Below are 16992 nucleotides of genomic sequence, written 5' to 3'. Positions count from 1 at the left end.
GCAGCGGGTGGTTTGGTCACCCCTATTTGATTAAATAAGGCTAAGTGTGAGGTTTTAAGTGTATTAAGGCTTGTTGAACTACGTTAAATCTTTGGTGTTCTATATGATTGTGTTATTTTTATCCTATTTTTTTCTACATAATTGGGAGCCAAAAATTATTTTATCTCAGTAAATTATTAGAGCTCAAGTCCTTTTCTGCATGATGGTTTTAGCAAAATTTGATGGTGAAAATAGTTTTGACATTTAGCCCATCAAGATGTGTGCTTTAATGCAATTAACAGCAAGGCGTAATGAAGATTTTGATGGTGAGGCACGATTAACATTATCAAATCCTTTGCTTTGTAACCAAAACAACAAAATTGCTCGACTTTCATAAGCATTGCATCTTTGGGCAAAATCAAATTCTATTAACATCTTCGGTTTCCATCAAGGATTGCTCAGTATGGGAGATATGTCAAATTATAACAAGTGGTTGTATACAAACAGAGAAGAGGAAAAGATTACAAGGTAAACTTCTGTATTTACTAGTTTACATTCAAACAAAGACGACAAGACTTTCCAATAAAGCAATCATACAACAATTGCTTCATTCAACCAGAAATTTCAATGGATTTCACCTCGGGCTTCTTCACCTCCTCTTTGGGAACAGTGATCGTAAGAACCCCATTCTCCATGGACGCCTTCACCTCCTCCATCTTCGCATTCTCCGGCAGCCTCAACCTCCTCATGAACTTCCCGCTGCTGCGCTCCACCCTATGCCACGTGTCGTTCTTGTCTTCCTTCTCCACATTCGTCTCTCCGCTGATCTGGAGCACTCTGTTGTCTTCGATCTCCACCTTCACTTCCTCCTTCTTCAGCCCCGGAAGATCCGCCTTGAACACGTGGGCTTTTGGGGTCTCCTTCCAGTCGATTTTGGTGTTCACAAACGCAGAATTTTCCTGAGAAAGTTCGGAAAATGTGGGGAACGGGAAATCCTTGAAGGGGTTGAAGACGCTGCTTTGTCGGCCACCGAAGAAACTTGGGATGATCGACATTCTCGCTGCGATTTTGATGTTCGACGAAAGACTGTAAAAGAAATTAGGATTGTGTGGTTGATGAGAAAGCTTCTTCGAATTGCTATTCGTACTCTGTGATTTGCCGGAGGAGGGATAGATTGGGTATTTAATGTTATCAGAGGACCATTCTAGTATTTTCGTGAGACTTGCTAGAACATTCGTGAACAATCGTGGGTTTTCACGAGGAATCTTGACCGGAATTTGTTTTCATGTTAGGCCTGGAACTTTGGGTTTGATATTCGTTATGCCCCCGTTACCTTTTATTGGTCCTGTTACTTTTAAAAACAAATATTATTATTATTTAATATTTTATTTTCTGACCATAGAGTTCTTTTAAGCATATAGATTTGTTTTTTTTGTTTTTTTTTTTGTTCATGATATTTCTTAAACATCTTTTCAGCACTCAAGGCACCAAGTACTTTGTTGGGAAGGTGGTTCTAACAATTCCTTGAACGAGCTAATAGATCGAGATGATTATATCATTTTAATTGCAAAGATGTTTTGATTAAAAAAAAAAAATTGCAAAGATGCTTTGATAAAAACTAATTATTTGTTCTTTACATTGATGGTTTGGTTAAGTCAATATCATGTTATGTGGGCACATTGTAAAAAAGGTTGTTTGGGTATTTAGTCTCATATTAATTGTGTACCTAGACAGATTGTTTATTTATTTATTTATTTTTGAGGCTTTGTACGTACCTAGACAAATTTGAGTTTTTTTAAATGATTAGGGCAATTTTGATGATAACTTTGATTAGCGTTTATTGATTATGTTGGACTTATGGGCCAGCAAGTCCACATAACCGAGATACCGCTCACTAACCCGAGTTCACTCAATAGTTGAAACACAAGATCCACTATCACACCACTTTTGCACAATCTAGTCATTTTCGTGTCATTTGGCCATTTTTATAACCAATCCACGAGCCTCGGATCTCAAGTGGTGAGCACTTGAGAGCAAGAGACAATCCACGTACAAGTAAAATTATTATTTTTTTTTTTATCTCTTCCCAAATTTTCATTTTGAATTATTTTTTAAAATATTTATTAACTTAAACATTGAAATTCAGAATCTGTCCACTTCATCAAACTCTAATCTTCTTATTTTTTTTATTTGATACTTCTTTTCGGTAGTACTTATCTATGATTGATATTTCGGTATGAGAAACTGTCCTAGTAACTAACACACACACACATATATATATATATATGATTAAAGTTGAATCATGTCAAAAATTATATTTTATATTTGATTATTTGTACCTTGAAATTCGTCGTACTAGTTTATCATTTTTCCTTTAATTTGGTACTCATTTTGTGCATGTATTAGGGTCACATGAAATAGGAGCCAAAAATGGACGTCCCATCAGAGAAAGTCTTCGTGTAAAGCCATGAAAATGATCTCGACCTTCACTTCCTCCTTCTGAAGGAGGAGGAAGTGAAGGTCGAGATCGAAGACGACAGAGTGCGCCAGATCAGCTGAGAGAGGAATGTGGAGAAGGAAGACAAGAAAGACACGTGGCATAGGGTGGAGCACAGCAGCGGGAAGTTCATGAGGAGGTTCAGGCTGCCGGAGAATGTGAAGATGGAGGAGGTGAAGGCGTCCATGGAGAATAGGGTTCTTACGGTCATTGTTCCCAAAGAGGAGGTGAAGAAGCCTGAGGTGATACTGGGTTTGGGGCGGGTCAAACTGGTTTGAGGCGAGACCCACGGCGCCGAGGGAAAATCTTGGGATTTTCTCTTTCTTTGTGCCTTCTTCTTCATCAATCATCATATTCTTCTTATATATTCTCTTCTTGTTATTGTATCTTATATTGTCTTCGATTAGTTAAATCAAGTTCTGGTCAAACCTTTGGATCCAAGGAAAATGAAGGTGAAGTTTCCCTCCATGATAAAATATAGTCTTAGTCTAATTTCTTATTGAACTATGAATCTTGCTATCCTTGAATTCTTTAATCTTTTTCAATGCTCCTCGATGGGTTTATGGATTTTTATTTTACTTTTATTTATCTCTTCTAGGTTGTTTTCAAATTTTGATAACATAAATTTGCATGGCACTTATCTGCAGATTTTTATTTTTTATTTTTTTTATGAGCTTTGCTATTGTTATTTCAGAATTATTTGTTTTCTTTAATCATTTCTTGCACTGCTCCTTCTCATGGCTCTGCAAATTAGCCCTTCAACGAAGTCCTCTGAAACTAAGTTCTTTATTTTTGTTGCAGAGAAGAGGAATTTGGAGTATTTTCATAGAGAAGAGGAAGAGAAGAGGAGCTTTTTAGAGAGAAGAAGAAGAGAAATTGGAACCCATTCCATTTATTAAAGAGAAGAGGAATTTATTAGGTGTTTTAGTTTTATTATGTACTTGTGTAATATGGTAACGTGTCACTCAAGTATTGGATGCTGCAAAAGGTATTGTTTGCAAATGGACAGCATAGTAGGAGCACTCAATATTTTTTAGTCTTATACATCATGTTTTTACCAATTACATTTCCATGGTTACTGCGGTTATTAAATATGATTATTATCAGTTTTTTGCATCTTAGGTAATGAGTTATATTTTTAGTCTCTTGGGCTTTTTTTGAGTTTTTATGACGATGACTTATTTTAAATGATTTTAAAAGTATTTTAAACTATTTTTTAAGAGCATGACCGCAGACCTAGAACAGGTTTATAGAGCCTGAAAAGTCCGTTTCAAAAAAATCATGGTCGTTTGGTAAAATCAATCGAAAGGGCTTTTGTGATTTCAAACGTTCCAGACACACGTTTGCTACAAAGCTGGATATCGAGGTTTCTGCTCAAATGATAATTATTTAAGAAGAATAAGTATTACTAGGAATAAAGAAGTTGGAGGAGAATGCTAATTCTTATTGGTATGACTAAATTTTTTAACTTGGAATTGAATCAAATTGCAATAAAAATTTTACTTATGCTATATGTATATAATCATTCGTATTCTTTGTCTCCCATATTGGTGGCCGACGGTGGCGGGTGATGATGGAGGGCTGCCAAAGATGACAATAAAAGGTGTCAGACGGTGGCTGATGACGGCAAAGGCCTTCGGAGACTTTAAGAGCATGTAATCAGCAGTAACAAAGTTTTGGTGCGTCAGCTTAATTTGACACATACCCTATTTCTTGAATGGAATGGAGCTAAACAATTAACAGAGGCTAGCCATGCTAGTCAATCTCTCCCATCACCTACTCAAACATGCAAATCAGTTGGGTTGTAGTTGTTGGTCCATCAAAAGCTTCAACTCATGGGCATTGGCTATCAAAAATGCTGCTTCTTCCCATCAAGCCTTATACCTATACTAAAAAATGCATCGCTTTTCTGTACCCGTTGGTAGTTTCTCAATTCTCTTCACACTCAAGTCTTGTACCCAGTTGCAGAATCTCACTTTTATTCAACATCTCCATGCCCACATTGTGAAACTAGGTTTCAGTCCCCACGTCTATGTCGCCACCTCTCTTCTGCACGTCAATGTTGTCACGTCGTTTGAGAATGCTTGCACACTGTTTGAGGAAATGCCGGAGAGAAATACAGTCACTTGGAATACAATGATTTCTGGGTATTCGAGATTGGGGGATGTGGAGAGAGCGCGTGCGGTTTTTGAGGAAATGCAACTGAGGGATGTTGCGTCATGGTCTGCCGTGATAGCTGCATACGTGAATTGCGGTTATTATGAGCTTGGTTTAGCGCTCTTTCGAGAAATGATGGCGACTGAGAGTTCGAAACCCGACCAAGTGACTGTAGGATCAGTTCTATAGGGGTGTGCCCGCATGGGTTCTCTTGGATTATTGGTGGGGAAATCAGTTCATGGGTTTATCGCGAAGAATGGGTGGGAGTTGAATGTGGAACTTGGTACAATTTTGGTTGAGATGTATGCCAAGTGCGGCTTCATGAAGAAGGCCTGCTGGGTTTTTGAACTGATGCCAGAAAGGAATGTCATGACTTGGACTGCATTGATTTGTGGGTCAGCACAACATGGCTGCAGCAAAGAAGCATTATCCTTGTTTGAGATGATGCAAATAGCTGGTGTAAAACCCAACGAATTGACTATCACAGGGATTCTTAGTTCATGTGTGCATACAGGATTGGTGGAGAAGGGCCGCAAATATTTCAAGATGATAGAAGAATGTGGCTTGGAGCCAAGAATCCAGCATTATGGGTGCATGGTCAATTTGCTAGGTAAGGCAGGGCTGTTAGAAGAAGCTTACGAGATTATTAGGAAAATGAGATTTGAGCCCAATATTGTTTGGGGGTCGTTCCTGTCAGCTTGCAAGGAGCATAAGCAATTTGAGATGGCTGAGAGAGTAATTGATCAGGTCTTGGGGATGGTAAAGCCAGAGAATGATGGAGGGGTTTATTCCCTTATTTGTGATTTGTATGTTTTGGGTGAGAAGTGAGATGAAGCAGAGAGGTTGAGGAAATTAATGGCCGAAGAAAATGTGAGGAAGGCTAGGGGCTCCAGTTTTATAAGAAGCCCGTAATCGAAAGTTTACTATTTTAGTGTCCTTGGCAAACTCTATTGAGTTGATGAGTCTATAAACAACTATATCGCCATAGATTGAGCTTCAGTATTTCTTGCATCAGCATTCAGATCAAGAGAATTATCAACACCAGAAGTTCTTTTCAATTCTTTTAGTTGGTATTGTAGATGAAGAAGTGGAATAAGATGAAGTAAAAGGGAAAAAGGAGTTTTAGTAGCTTCTACCTCAAAGCTAGGAGGATTGGCAGATCATTCAGATGGTTGGATCTTGAGTGCAACTGGGTCGACCAACTTTTTTGCTTGATACATGGTCACTAAATTTATTTTTAATGTAACTTTTATACACGTTTATTTATTTATGTTCTTTAACTGAAGTTGTTTCAAGCAATCTTCTGGTTTGTACTAACTTTTATAAACGTTTATTTATTCATCTTTTGAGTTATAAATGCCCCAAAGCGCTTTGTTGTATGTTTTCCATCCAAACAATGTTCATGACTCTGAGTCTCTGAAGGGTTCAATTTCCCTTGTTCCTTGGCAGCGACAGTTTCGGCTTTACATCAGTCATTGAAAGGTTTTTTCATCTACACCTTGGGCTTTGTGTTCGAGCAATATTGGGCTCCTAATGGGTCACAAGGAGGCCAGTTGGGGCAGCCTAGCCCATCACATACCTACTTGGATCGGATATTTGATAGAATTTTATCACAATCCCACTTTTATTCGCTGAAGCCTATCCTGTTTTTATCTCTTTCAAAGAACTGGTTGGTACAGGAGTGGGGATGAGTCAGATGAGCTCACTCGCATTTTCAGTCGGGATTGTGAATCCCAGAAAGTTCAGCACAAAATTACCCAGAAAAAAATTTGGTTCAACAGAAGCATGAAACAATATCAGTTTCTCAAGCTAGCCCCAGCAGAGTAGTCGCTCTTCGGTTCCTGTCCTCCAACAAAATGTGAACCCATCTCTCCTCGGGAGAAGAGAAGCACTGGGTTTCGGCTTCTCTTTTTGCCTTCTTGATGTTCTCCTGCAGCCAGCAGCCAACGCGCCTCCATGTGAGCTCACGGTAGCTCCCTCAGGCCTCGCCTTCTGCGATCTGCGATAAAGTTGTAGGAACTGGCCCTGAGGCTGTCAAGGGATAGCTCATTAAGGTAATATGTAGTTTTATCTTTCTTTCTAAGCTTCCAGATTATGAGGAGATCAAAATAATTGCATTCTTTGTATGTATGTATGCATGCTATTAATCAAGTGCTTAAAAATCCAGTTTTTGGAATATGTAATATATGATTGCTATATGTCATAAATGATATATTCAGACTTCAGTGGATGAAGTGATGAACAGGCACATTATACTGGGAAATTGGAGAATGGGACGGTTTTTGATAGCAGCTACAATCGTTTGTTTATTAGGACCTTCCATTTGTTTATTTTTGTGTTTCTTGCAACGAGGGGTAAAAGAAAACGAAAGAAACGGCATTTGTCTTTGCCGCACACATAATATGGCTTAGACAGAGACACACCCGAGAATAGATGTCAATGTCCGCACAAATGCAAGATCCACCCTCAAACCCTAACCCCAATCCCAATCCCAATTCCAATTCCAATCCTCGCAACAATGCCAATGCCACTCCGCCTCCTCCTCCTCCTCCTGCAACGACGTCGTCGTCGATGTTCGGGAACATGAGGGCCGGCGGGACCCACCACAGGAGGGCCCACTCGGAGGTCAGCTTCCGTCTGCCGGACGACATGGCGGATGTCTCTCCGTCCGATCCGTTCGCCGGTGGCGGAGGCGGAGGCGGCGGAGGAGGAGGCGGGTCGTCCACGACGAGCATGGAGGAGATGGGATCGGAGGACGACCTCTTCTCGACCTACATTGACGTGGAGAGAAGAGTGGGAGTGGGAATAGGGCGAGGCATAGGCATAGCAGCTCTGTCGATGGATCCTCCACCACCACGTCGTCCACCGGTGTCTTTGGCGAGATCATGGAGGCCAAGAAGGCCATGCCTCCTGACAAGCTCGCCGAGCTCTGGATCCTCGATCCCAAGCGTGCCAAAAGGTCCCTCTCTCCATTTTTTATTAAAAGTTCGCTACTTTTTTTTTTTTTTCTTTCTAAAGTTTGGAATTCTAGGAAATTGAAAGTTTTTACACAATATGCGTGTTGGGTTGGTGTGACTGTGTTGTTTGGTGGCCATTTTGAGATTACATTCCACTTCTGCTGTGAATGATGTCTTTTGGGTTATGATTGTTGCCCAAAGTGATCATCCTTGTTTACAGTTTTTGGAATTTGGAATTTGGTTAGCAACATGGGTCATCGAGTAAAAGAGATTTAGTTCATGTTGATGCTTTAGTAAGATCGCCAAGTTTATACGGAATTAATTGGCCTTGTTGTTAAGTCAGATCTCTCTCTCTCTCTAAGCTACAGTTGGATGTCTTTAGTTTGGCTGAAAGAAGTATCTTCTTGTAAACTTTTGGTGAACACTTGGTGTACATACTTATACACGCATACATATGTATTATTACAACGTTCAGAAGAAATCATTTTACTGATTTGCAATGTCGATCTGTTGGTTTGCAACCTCGAGCATTTTCCTTCACCTTATATATGCAGGCTGTCTGTCATTTCGTGCTATTTTGCACACAGGCAATTATTTGCAACGGTTTAACTTGACTTTCTGAGAGCTCACATTGATAACCATTTCCTTTTGTAGGTCCTCATATATATGTTTATCCTGACAATTTTAAAATATACATTATTAAATCTCTTGTTGCATGGTCAGAGAGCTTTCTTCTGTTGTTTAAAAATCTATTTCTTTCACAAAATCTCTCTGCTATGTGATATGCTAGTTCATCACTAAATTACATAAATTGTGTTTCTAGAGATTTAACCAATTTCTTAGAATCTACATCAAATGCTACGTCACTATTTATAGGGGATGGTGGAGGTTCTAGCACAGCCCACTTTTTCTATAATGGAGCACATTCAGCTGAAAATCCAATAAAAAAAGGAGGAAAAAGACACTGTAAGGAGTGTTGTGCTTATTAGAACTAGTGCATTAATTTTGTGTTTGTATTATGAATCTTGAATCCCATGAGGAAATGCAAACTTGTGGAAATTAACAAGTGAGGATAAATTAATGAGAATTTTTACTTAATGAAACACTACTTGTCACAAAATGCACTTGAAAAATTAAAGAAAAGAGAAGAGAGAATTAAGTAATCAATGACAAAAAGTATAACCCAAAGAGTTGAAAGAACATTTACCATACTCCATTTGGCAATGCTCAGTAAGATCGATATGGGAAAATTAATAAGAGAGGTCTTGTATCAAGATTTGATGACCGCTTTCATCGTATGATTTTGCATATAGATACAATTTTGTTGAAGGTTTCTTAAACTTTCTTAACTCAGTAATGAAATCTGATGACAGTACTGGCGATGTATACCAAATGGCCATCTCTTCCAATTCTTGTGCATTCGTTAGTAAATATTTGATTAATTCTATTTCGTTCTCTCTATCGAAGAGCTCCACAGTTGCTAGTTTCAATTTATGAATACACACGAGGTTTTGAGATTGCCAATATTCCATCTTAAATGAAAGCTCTCCTTCCGAACTCATTGATGAGTCTTTAATCTGTACGTTAAGAACAAAAAGAAATTGATTAAGTTAAATGATGGACAAATTTATAATACAAATAGTTTGAAAAAGGATGGCACTCTTTTACTTACACTATCGGTATTATATAGCTTGAAATGCTTTAAATTAGTTGTTCCTCTGAGAAGGGAGGACAGGGAGGACAATGGTAGGACTTGGGCAACACTTGAAGTTCTTCCCACATTTACACTTGTAACATTATCAAATGAAAATGGCAAGCAACCCAACTTAACTAAAACCTACAACGTTAAAATTAAGGAAAATCTTGTTAGCATAAAATTAGCAAACTAAATCAATGCAAAGCAAAAAGTAATACTGAATGGCATATCTTAATTAATTAATATGCACAAAAATAAATCAATCCAAAGTTAACATAAGATTATTATTTAAATAATCAGCATTTGTCTCGTTAATCAACCTAGTTAATTAGCTAGGTAGGCAAATATATATATAGGGTTACCTCAACAAAACGATCATGTAGGTATAGACGTATACACTTTCGTACGCTGTGAAGAAGCTTATCCAAGTTATACTTGCAATTGGTAAAAGCTTGATTCCCCCATGATCGAGATTTACGGGGTAGCCTGAGACTAAGTGAGGCACGCAACAGATGTGGTGAATCTGTGATACAGTAGTAATTATCCACAGCATATCCCTCGAAGTGAAATTTTCGGAGATAGGGAGCAGAGATTTGCAGTGATGTACTCGTAGTGCCAACGAGTACTAGATTAAGGCGGTAGAGTTTGTGTAGCTGCTGAATCTGAATATCGCAGATGTGATCAGGATCCGTACTTCTAATTGATAAAATTTCAATATTAGACGAGCTGCTAATACTCATTCTCTTTATCCCACTTATTTCGATAAGCTTCAAGGTCTTGAGAGACTTGAAAGATGAAAGCAATTGTCCTAAATTGCATTCTTTTTGTATCCGAACCGAGTTTAATATTAGGATCTTGAGCTTTGTAGCAAAATAAGAAGGTGAAGAGGGTAATTTGAGAAAGGCATTCCCGGCATCGACGCTAACGAAACTTGTGGAATTACAAAGTGGCATGGCCAAGGGTTGATCAGGAAGAAGAAGAAGATGATAGCCGTGAATGAATTGTAGGCAAAATTTTGCAACACCACCCAATTCCTGCAACCACGTATTCACCTGGCGGCGTTCTTGGTCTTCATCAACGCTTCCTTCGAAAGACCAACAGAGCTCAAGGCTCTCCGTCTTCACCCCATACAAGCGCCGTTTATCCATCAACCTATCCACAAAGTTGTTGAGGCAATTAGATAGACTTGATTTTTTGACATTAATGTTATTCAAACGCAACTTTGGGTTTGATATGCACAATGCTCGGCATCTTTTTGACACCACCATCAGTCTCGCATGGTCCCTCATCTCGAGCAAACAAAGAATGTCATAAACAACTTCATCGGGAAGGTCGCTAAATCTATCATCACCACCGCCACCACAATTAATCTGCTTCGTTCTAGGCCATTCCATGGACACTGGAAGTGATCTGGAACAACAACAACAAGAGAGAGAAGAAGAAGAAGAAACTGGCTTTTCTGTCGTTTGTACGTGCGGCACTATTTTTTTTTTTTCTCTCTCTATGTAAAACACTAGGGTTGAAGCCTGAATATATAGGTTCAGGCTAACTAAACCCTAGCCCAGCCTCTCTTAGTCCTAATTGGAGAATAAAAGACAACTGAGAGACCCACCGGGCCACCTACTCTTTTAACTAATAAAAAAAAATCCTATTCATTAATTAGGTGGAAATTGTCCCAAATTGTCTATTTTGTTTTACAGTTGTCGTACAAATGAGTAATACTAGCGAGAAGAAGAAGAAGAAGAAGGAGAAGCGATGGTGAAGTCAATGAGGTCGAAGAAATTGAAGAGGCTTCGAGCGATTCGGAGAGAGATGGTGGAGCCCTACTACGACAACAAAGATGCTGCTAAGTTCGCTGCTCAGGATCGGAGGCTGCCCTCGCCGCCCCTAAGCTCCCCGCCCGTCCCACTTCTACCAACACCGATACCACTACAATCTCAAACGCTATGGGTAACCTCTCTCTCTCTCTCTCTTTCTCTCTCTATGCTTATTATCCAGTTTCTGGAGTTCAATGATTCGCCTGGTATTCAATATTTCCCTATTGTTGATGGTGTTCTGAGTAGTAGTACGTTTATAGTTTTACAAAATTATGTGCTCTTGCATTTGGGTTTTTCATGCTAGTTGGTGATTTTTTGTGTAGCCCATTTTGGCTTATGATGTAGAACCCATTACCCACCAACACATCAACGCCACTATTCATGCCCTGTCATAATGATATGTTTCAATTCTTATACAATGAACGGATGATACCCCTTCTGATTCCTCAGTATACGCAGGAATGGCAAAATGGGGAGAAAAAAATGGAAGCTTTGTACTGAATGAATTGTGCTACGCTAGTTTCTTATGTTGGATTCCTCCATTCTACCATCTAGTTTTGTTCTGACCAAGTTCTCTTTGTGAAGCCGTTTTTAGTTATTTCTTAAGGAGGAACCAGATACTTGTATTTCTTAGGAACAAGCTTATTGAGGCTCTTATCACCCCCAAACATGTTTTGATTTACAAGTATATATATATAGACCCCCTGTGCAGCTTGAATTCTCACCTCTGTTTTTTAACGCAACAGATAAAAACTGCACTCCAACTGAGCACTACTTTTCAAACCCAGTAATATTAGAAAATAATTGGCTTTGTTTGTTAATATGTTTTGAGGGTGTCTTTTTGTTTTTCATAGAGGTGAAAACTGCTGCTTCTTATTTTTTTGGTGTTTTGAGGTCTAATTTGCCACCCATGGATAGATTTAATATAGCTATTTGCGCAAGTATTTTACGATTAAGAAGCAACTGCCTCTTGTACAGATTGTGTATTAATATATTATAATTATAGTATATGCCTTTACCACGAATTACTGCATTTATCCGAGTGAGCCACAAACAACGAAAATCTCTCTTTTGCCTACCTCTATCACGATAAGCCGAAAACAAAGCTTTTATTTTCTGTTGAGTAATAGTTCTAGTAAGTCTTGAATGAGCCCCTTGAAAGCTTGATGCAAATAAACAAATAGATATTTGTGTTGGATGGCATAGATGACAACCAGAGAGTCTCCTTCAATGATGATGTTCGTTATCCCCAATTTTGTTGCTTTCTACATGGCTAGAAGCCGAAGGGCCACTTTGGCTTCTCCCATGTTGGGGTTAGAGTGGGCACATTTACTGGTTTCTCTCAGCGTATTATGGGGCATTATCTGCTCCCAAGTGAATATATAAATTTCGCAATTGGCAGAAAATGAGAATGAGTGACACCCAATCCCACCCATGAAACAAGCGGCATATCTATTTGCCAAAGCAATTGAATCATGAGTAATGCGATATACCAACCCTTCGTCCCATTTCTCTTTTACTTGGCTAACGTGGTAGTGTCCAACATTTTTTTTTAAAAAAAAAATAATAAAGAAAGTTGATTGACAATGTCACATTAACCTAGTAAGATAGGATGGGATGGGGGTGTAGTATGTAGCATTACTCTTGAATTATACTTCAATTCTTTTAGTTATAAGAACTAAAATTTAAACAAATGAAGAGAACATTTCATTGAAATTCAAACAAGGGAAAAAAAAAAAGAAAAAAAGTATATTGCAATCAAAATTTTCTTGTGAGTGTTGCTATCATGTGGATACCCCTAGTTATGTTACATTGACTCATTTTGTTTTTTGAGGTACTTTGGAAAATGTTAATTCATGTACTGTTTAGATTTAGAAAATTTTCACATTACGCTTGATTTTTATAAAATGTTTGCAAAATTTTATGCATCGAAAGCAAAAGACAGAAAACGAGAAGTTTAACAAACAAAGCCATTGATTTTCTAATAATTGTGCTATTTTGATTTCTTACTTCCGTTTTCTTGGCAACTAAACATAGCATAGGTGCTTACAGTTATATGCCATGATTTTGAAATTAATTGTGCTATTTTGATTTCCTGCGCTTCATTTTTTCTACTTGGATTGAAGTAATTTAAGAATAGCATGGTTAGGTTCATACTATTGATCTCAATTTATTCAGTCATTTTATGGTGACTTTGCTTATTCTATGGAATTTTCGCAAGTTGATTTTTTGGTGATCAACTGTATTGTACATGGAAATGATTTTGCATTCAAAATCTAGTAAGAATGGGACTTGACTATGTGAATATACTGCCCGATTTTCTTCCATCTGCAATTAGTGTTTGTTTGAAGTGAAACAACGTTATCTCTAATGCCTGTCAGCATTTTCAATTTTGATGATTTGGATTTTCTCTTCATCATTTGACAGATGTGGAGATAGCTGATGAGAATCAAAGCATGCATTCTTTAAAGCCTGCTGGTGGAATAGGGAAGAAGTTCAAAAGGAAATTCAAGATGGGTAAAGGCAAGCGCCGTGGTAAGGGGATCAGGAGGAAGCACCAGATTTGATTCCATAACAGATACTAGTAATTGATATTTCTCCTACTGTACTAATGGTATCAAGTGGCCTGTGGGCAATCTTGGTGTTCTAAGATAGCTATATTTTGTATTCTGATTTTGTTGAGTGACATGAATGTAGACTATCCTTTTTCTTTTGTCACAACTTATAAATATGGATGGATGACTGGTTTCCCCTTGCAGACAGAAAATTTTAGTGGATTGAAGGACATGTGTACCTATATTCAACTGACTGTTTTACCAAACAGTATTGGAACAAGTACAAAGTAGTGTAAAAACTTAGGGAAGCCCCTGTTCTTATTGTTTTTTTAACTAAAAACAAGATGCTACAACAGTCTGTCATTTATAAACAATGTTAAGCATGCGACTTTTGTTTTGAATGATAACTATTTAAGTATTTATCAAAAAAAAAAATTAACAACTATTTAAGTAGGGATGCATGATGGGCCTTTTGGGCCTTCTTTAGATCTCTATTAAGGCATATTTTAAATGCTTTTGAAAATGTTTTAAGCCTGTTTAATTTGGTGTTTTTTTTAAGCCATAATGTTTTAGATGAAATCCATATCTTGATTCCAAATTTCGACTTAAAAATAACAAAGAAAATACAAACACCTCATGATAAATGCACAACTTTGGCCCAACTTTTCTCTTTTAAAAAATAAAAAATAAATTTTTTTTGAAGCTATAACATCCTATGTGGTCTTTTTTATTTTTTTATTTCGATAAGCCTCAAGGTCTTGAGAGACTTTAAAGATGAAAGCAGTTCCCCTAAATTGCATTCTTTTTGGATTCGAACCGAGTTTAATATTAGGATCTTGAGCTTTGTAGCAAAATAAGAAGGTGATGAGGGTAATTTGAGAAAGGCATTCCCGGCATCGACGCTAACGAAACTTGTGGAATTACAAAGTGGCATGGCCAAGGGTTGATCAGGAAGAAGAAGAAGACAACTGCCGTGAATGAATTGAAGGCGAAATTTTGCAACACCACCCAATTCCTGCAACCACGTATTCACCCGACGGCGTTCTTGGTCTTCATCAACGCTTCCTTCGAAAGACCAACAGAGCTCAAGGCTCTCTGTCTTCACCCCATACAAGCACCGTTTATCCATCAACCTATCCACAAAGTTGTTGAGGCAATTAGAAAGACTTGATTTTTTGACATTAATGTTATTCAAACGCAACTTTGGGTTTGATATGCACAACGCTCGGCATCTTTTTGACACCACCATCAGTCTCGCATGGTCCCTCATTTCTAGCAAACAAAGAATGTCATAAACAACTTCATCGGGAAGGTCACTAAATCTATCATCACCACCGCCACCACAATTAATCTGCATCGTTCTAGGCCGTTCCAAGGACAAGAGAAGAAGAAGGAGAAGAAGAGGAAGAAGAAGATGGAACCGGCTTTTTATGTATATAATACCAACTGTACATCACACTATTTTCTTTTTCTTTTTTCTCTATATAAAACACTAGGGTTGAAGCCTGAATAGGTTATTATAAATTTATATAGATTAAAAAAAAAAGGTGGCCGTGCTAACTAATTAACCCTCTCCTAGTCCTACTTGGAGAATAAAAGACAACTGAGAGGCGCACCGGGCCACCGACTTTTTTAACTAATAAAAACAAATCCTACTCATTAATTAGGTGGAAATTGTCCCTAATTGTCTATTTTGTTTTACTACAAATAGACCTAATTAAATTGACATCCCAACCGTACGTGAAGACATTAGACATGCAACTTGATCGATCTGGAGGTACCTGCAGGAATGAACCTGTTGAGCCAGCCAGCCTTCCATTAGAAGATTTTATGAGTACGTCCAAGTTAGACTGAAACGATCTTCCACGAAGAGCTTTCTTTTATCCTCTATGAAAGGCTGAAACCATAGTTTTGTTTGCTTTCTAGAATTATAAATGGGCGGTGTTACTCATCTTTTTCTCTATATATAGTTAACGAATGTAATATTTGTCCTTTTACCCATTGTCGTCTAATATTACTTGTTCATTTCTCTACCTAGCTCCCTCTCTCCTTGTGTGCGTGTACATTGCATGCTGTATTTGTTTTAGCAAACGACTTGGTAAAACAAATGGCCTTGCATTGCATTGATGGCATAACATACTGACAACATGACCCAACTACCCTCTTAGTTGCTTCTTCAACCGTACTGTGCATGCCAATATTCTTCCCTAACATGTATAGAATAGGTTTTGTTTTACTCTTCGATTTTATTTATTTTTTATTTTTTTATTTTTTTATTTTTTTTAAGATAATGGCATTGATCTCATTAAATGATGAAAGTCAAAAGCATGAAGCTTATACAACACAGCTGCCAAATCTTAACCACAGCCAAAATTGCGACTTCACCAACCTGCTAACCTATGTTTAATGTCAAATCTTCCGATAATAGAACAGACAAGTTTTCTAAGGTAAAAAAAATTATTTTATAGTTTTTTTTTTTTTTTTTTTTTTTTTTTTAATTGGCCCTTACAAGCTAAATGTTTTAACCATAGGCTCCTGCCCATTTGCAAGGCTGACTCCGTCTCTGAGAATAGATCTTTTCAGGCAAATTCCAACAAATACATAGGTGTAGCCCATAACTAAACCCCCACAACCCAAGGCCAGGGGACTAACTCACATCCACAACCCAAAAGGCCAGGATGCCTTATTAAATGAAAAAAAAAAAAAAAAAAAAGAAAGAAAGAAAGAAAGAAGTACCGGTAACCCATGTAGAAATACATTTAAGAAACAGATCTATTTCGAGCAAACTAGATCTAGGACATGGGTAACCCAAACACAACAACAAAAATAAAAACGAACTAAAAAAACTAAAAAACTTCACAAGCAGTGGCGGAGGAGCACAACATCTTAGACATCCCCAGGAAGATGCACCAAGGTTGATGAAGACATAAGATCTATGAAAGAGGAAACTAGATCTGGACCTGGATCTAGATGTACAACTTAGATATAAAAATACACCTGCCAGAAACGGAGACCAGAGAAGACACCGAGCACTGCTGTTAGAGAAGGGGGAAGTGGAAAGATCTAGATCTAAATCTAGATCTTCTGTCCATAAAGCATTTTTTTTGTTTCTAGAGAGAAGGCAGAGCCTTGGAATAGGATATCAGGTGATATGTGTCATCTTACTTTCAGATCATATCTTTGTTGGATGGTCTTGGGGTATCAAATATGAAGCATCTTAACTCTGTTTTTTCTTTTCTTTTATTTTTTTTGTTCTATTGGCTTTGTTAAAGTGACATTGTTTGTAATTATAAAGAGATTTTTATAAAAACCAAAAGGGTCAGATGTTCAAACT

At 37.9% G+C, this 16992-nt stretch overlaps 2 protein-coding genes and 2 pseudogenes across 3 annotated transcripts; 2 read left to right on the top strand and 2 right to left on the bottom strand.

The window, feature by feature from the left end:
- Positions 1 to 457: 457 nt before the first annotated feature.
- Positions 458 to 1229, bottom strand: LOC132177822 (18.5 kDa class I heat shock protein-like). Its single transcript, XM_088518937.1, has one exon. It carries the CDS (start codon positions 1032 to 1034, stop codon positions 591 to 593), a length of 444 nt encoding a protein of 147 aa, XP_088375063.1. The 5' UTR covers positions 1035 to 1229; the 3' UTR covers positions 458 to 590.
- Positions 1230 to 3993: 2764 nt separating this feature from the next.
- On the top strand, positions 3994 to 5933 carry LOC132163537 (pentatricopeptide repeat-containing protein At2g44880 pseudogene; annotated as a pseudogene).
- Positions 5934 to 6218: 285 nt separating this feature from the next.
- On the bottom strand, positions 6219 to 10813 carry LOC148584264 (F-box/LRR-repeat protein At3g62440-like). Its single transcript, XM_088518905.1, has one exon. It carries the CDS (start codon positions 10678 to 10680, stop codon positions 9619 to 9621), a length of 1062 nt encoding a protein of 353 aa, XP_088375031.1. The 5' UTR covers positions 10681 to 10813; the 3' UTR covers positions 6219 to 9618.
- Positions 10814 to 10953: 140 nt separating this feature from the next.
- Positions 10954 to 13865, top strand: LOC132163109 (uncharacterized; annotated as a pseudogene). The gene is made up of 2 exons (XR_015912956.1): positions 10954 to 11236; positions 13531 to 13865. The product of XR_015912956.1 is annotated as an uncharacterized LOC132163109 (transcript).
- The last annotated feature ends 3127 nt before the right edge of the window (positions 13866 to 16992 follow it).

Source organism: Corylus avellana, chromosome 8, assembly GCF_965113065.1.
Source record: "Corylus avellana chromosome 8, dhCorAvel1.hap1.2, whole genome shotgun sequence".
NCBI classification, from domain to species: Eukaryota; Viridiplantae; Streptophyta; class Magnoliopsida; order Fagales; family Betulaceae; genus Corylus; species Corylus avellana.
The sequence above is the reverse complement of the archived record's forward strand: the minus strand, read 5'-3'. Positions and strand labels throughout refer to the sequence as shown.

What these genes read in the sequence shown, in the direction of transcription:
- LOC132177822 (XM_088518937.1), bottom strand. Translation starts at nt 1,034, where the DNA reads ATGTCGATCATCCCAAGTTTCTTCGGTGGCCGACAAAGCAGCGTCTTC.
- LOC148584264 (XM_088518905.1), bottom strand. Translation starts at nt 10,680, where the DNA reads ATGGAATGGCCTAGAACGAAGCAGATTAATTGTGGTGGCGGTGGTGAT.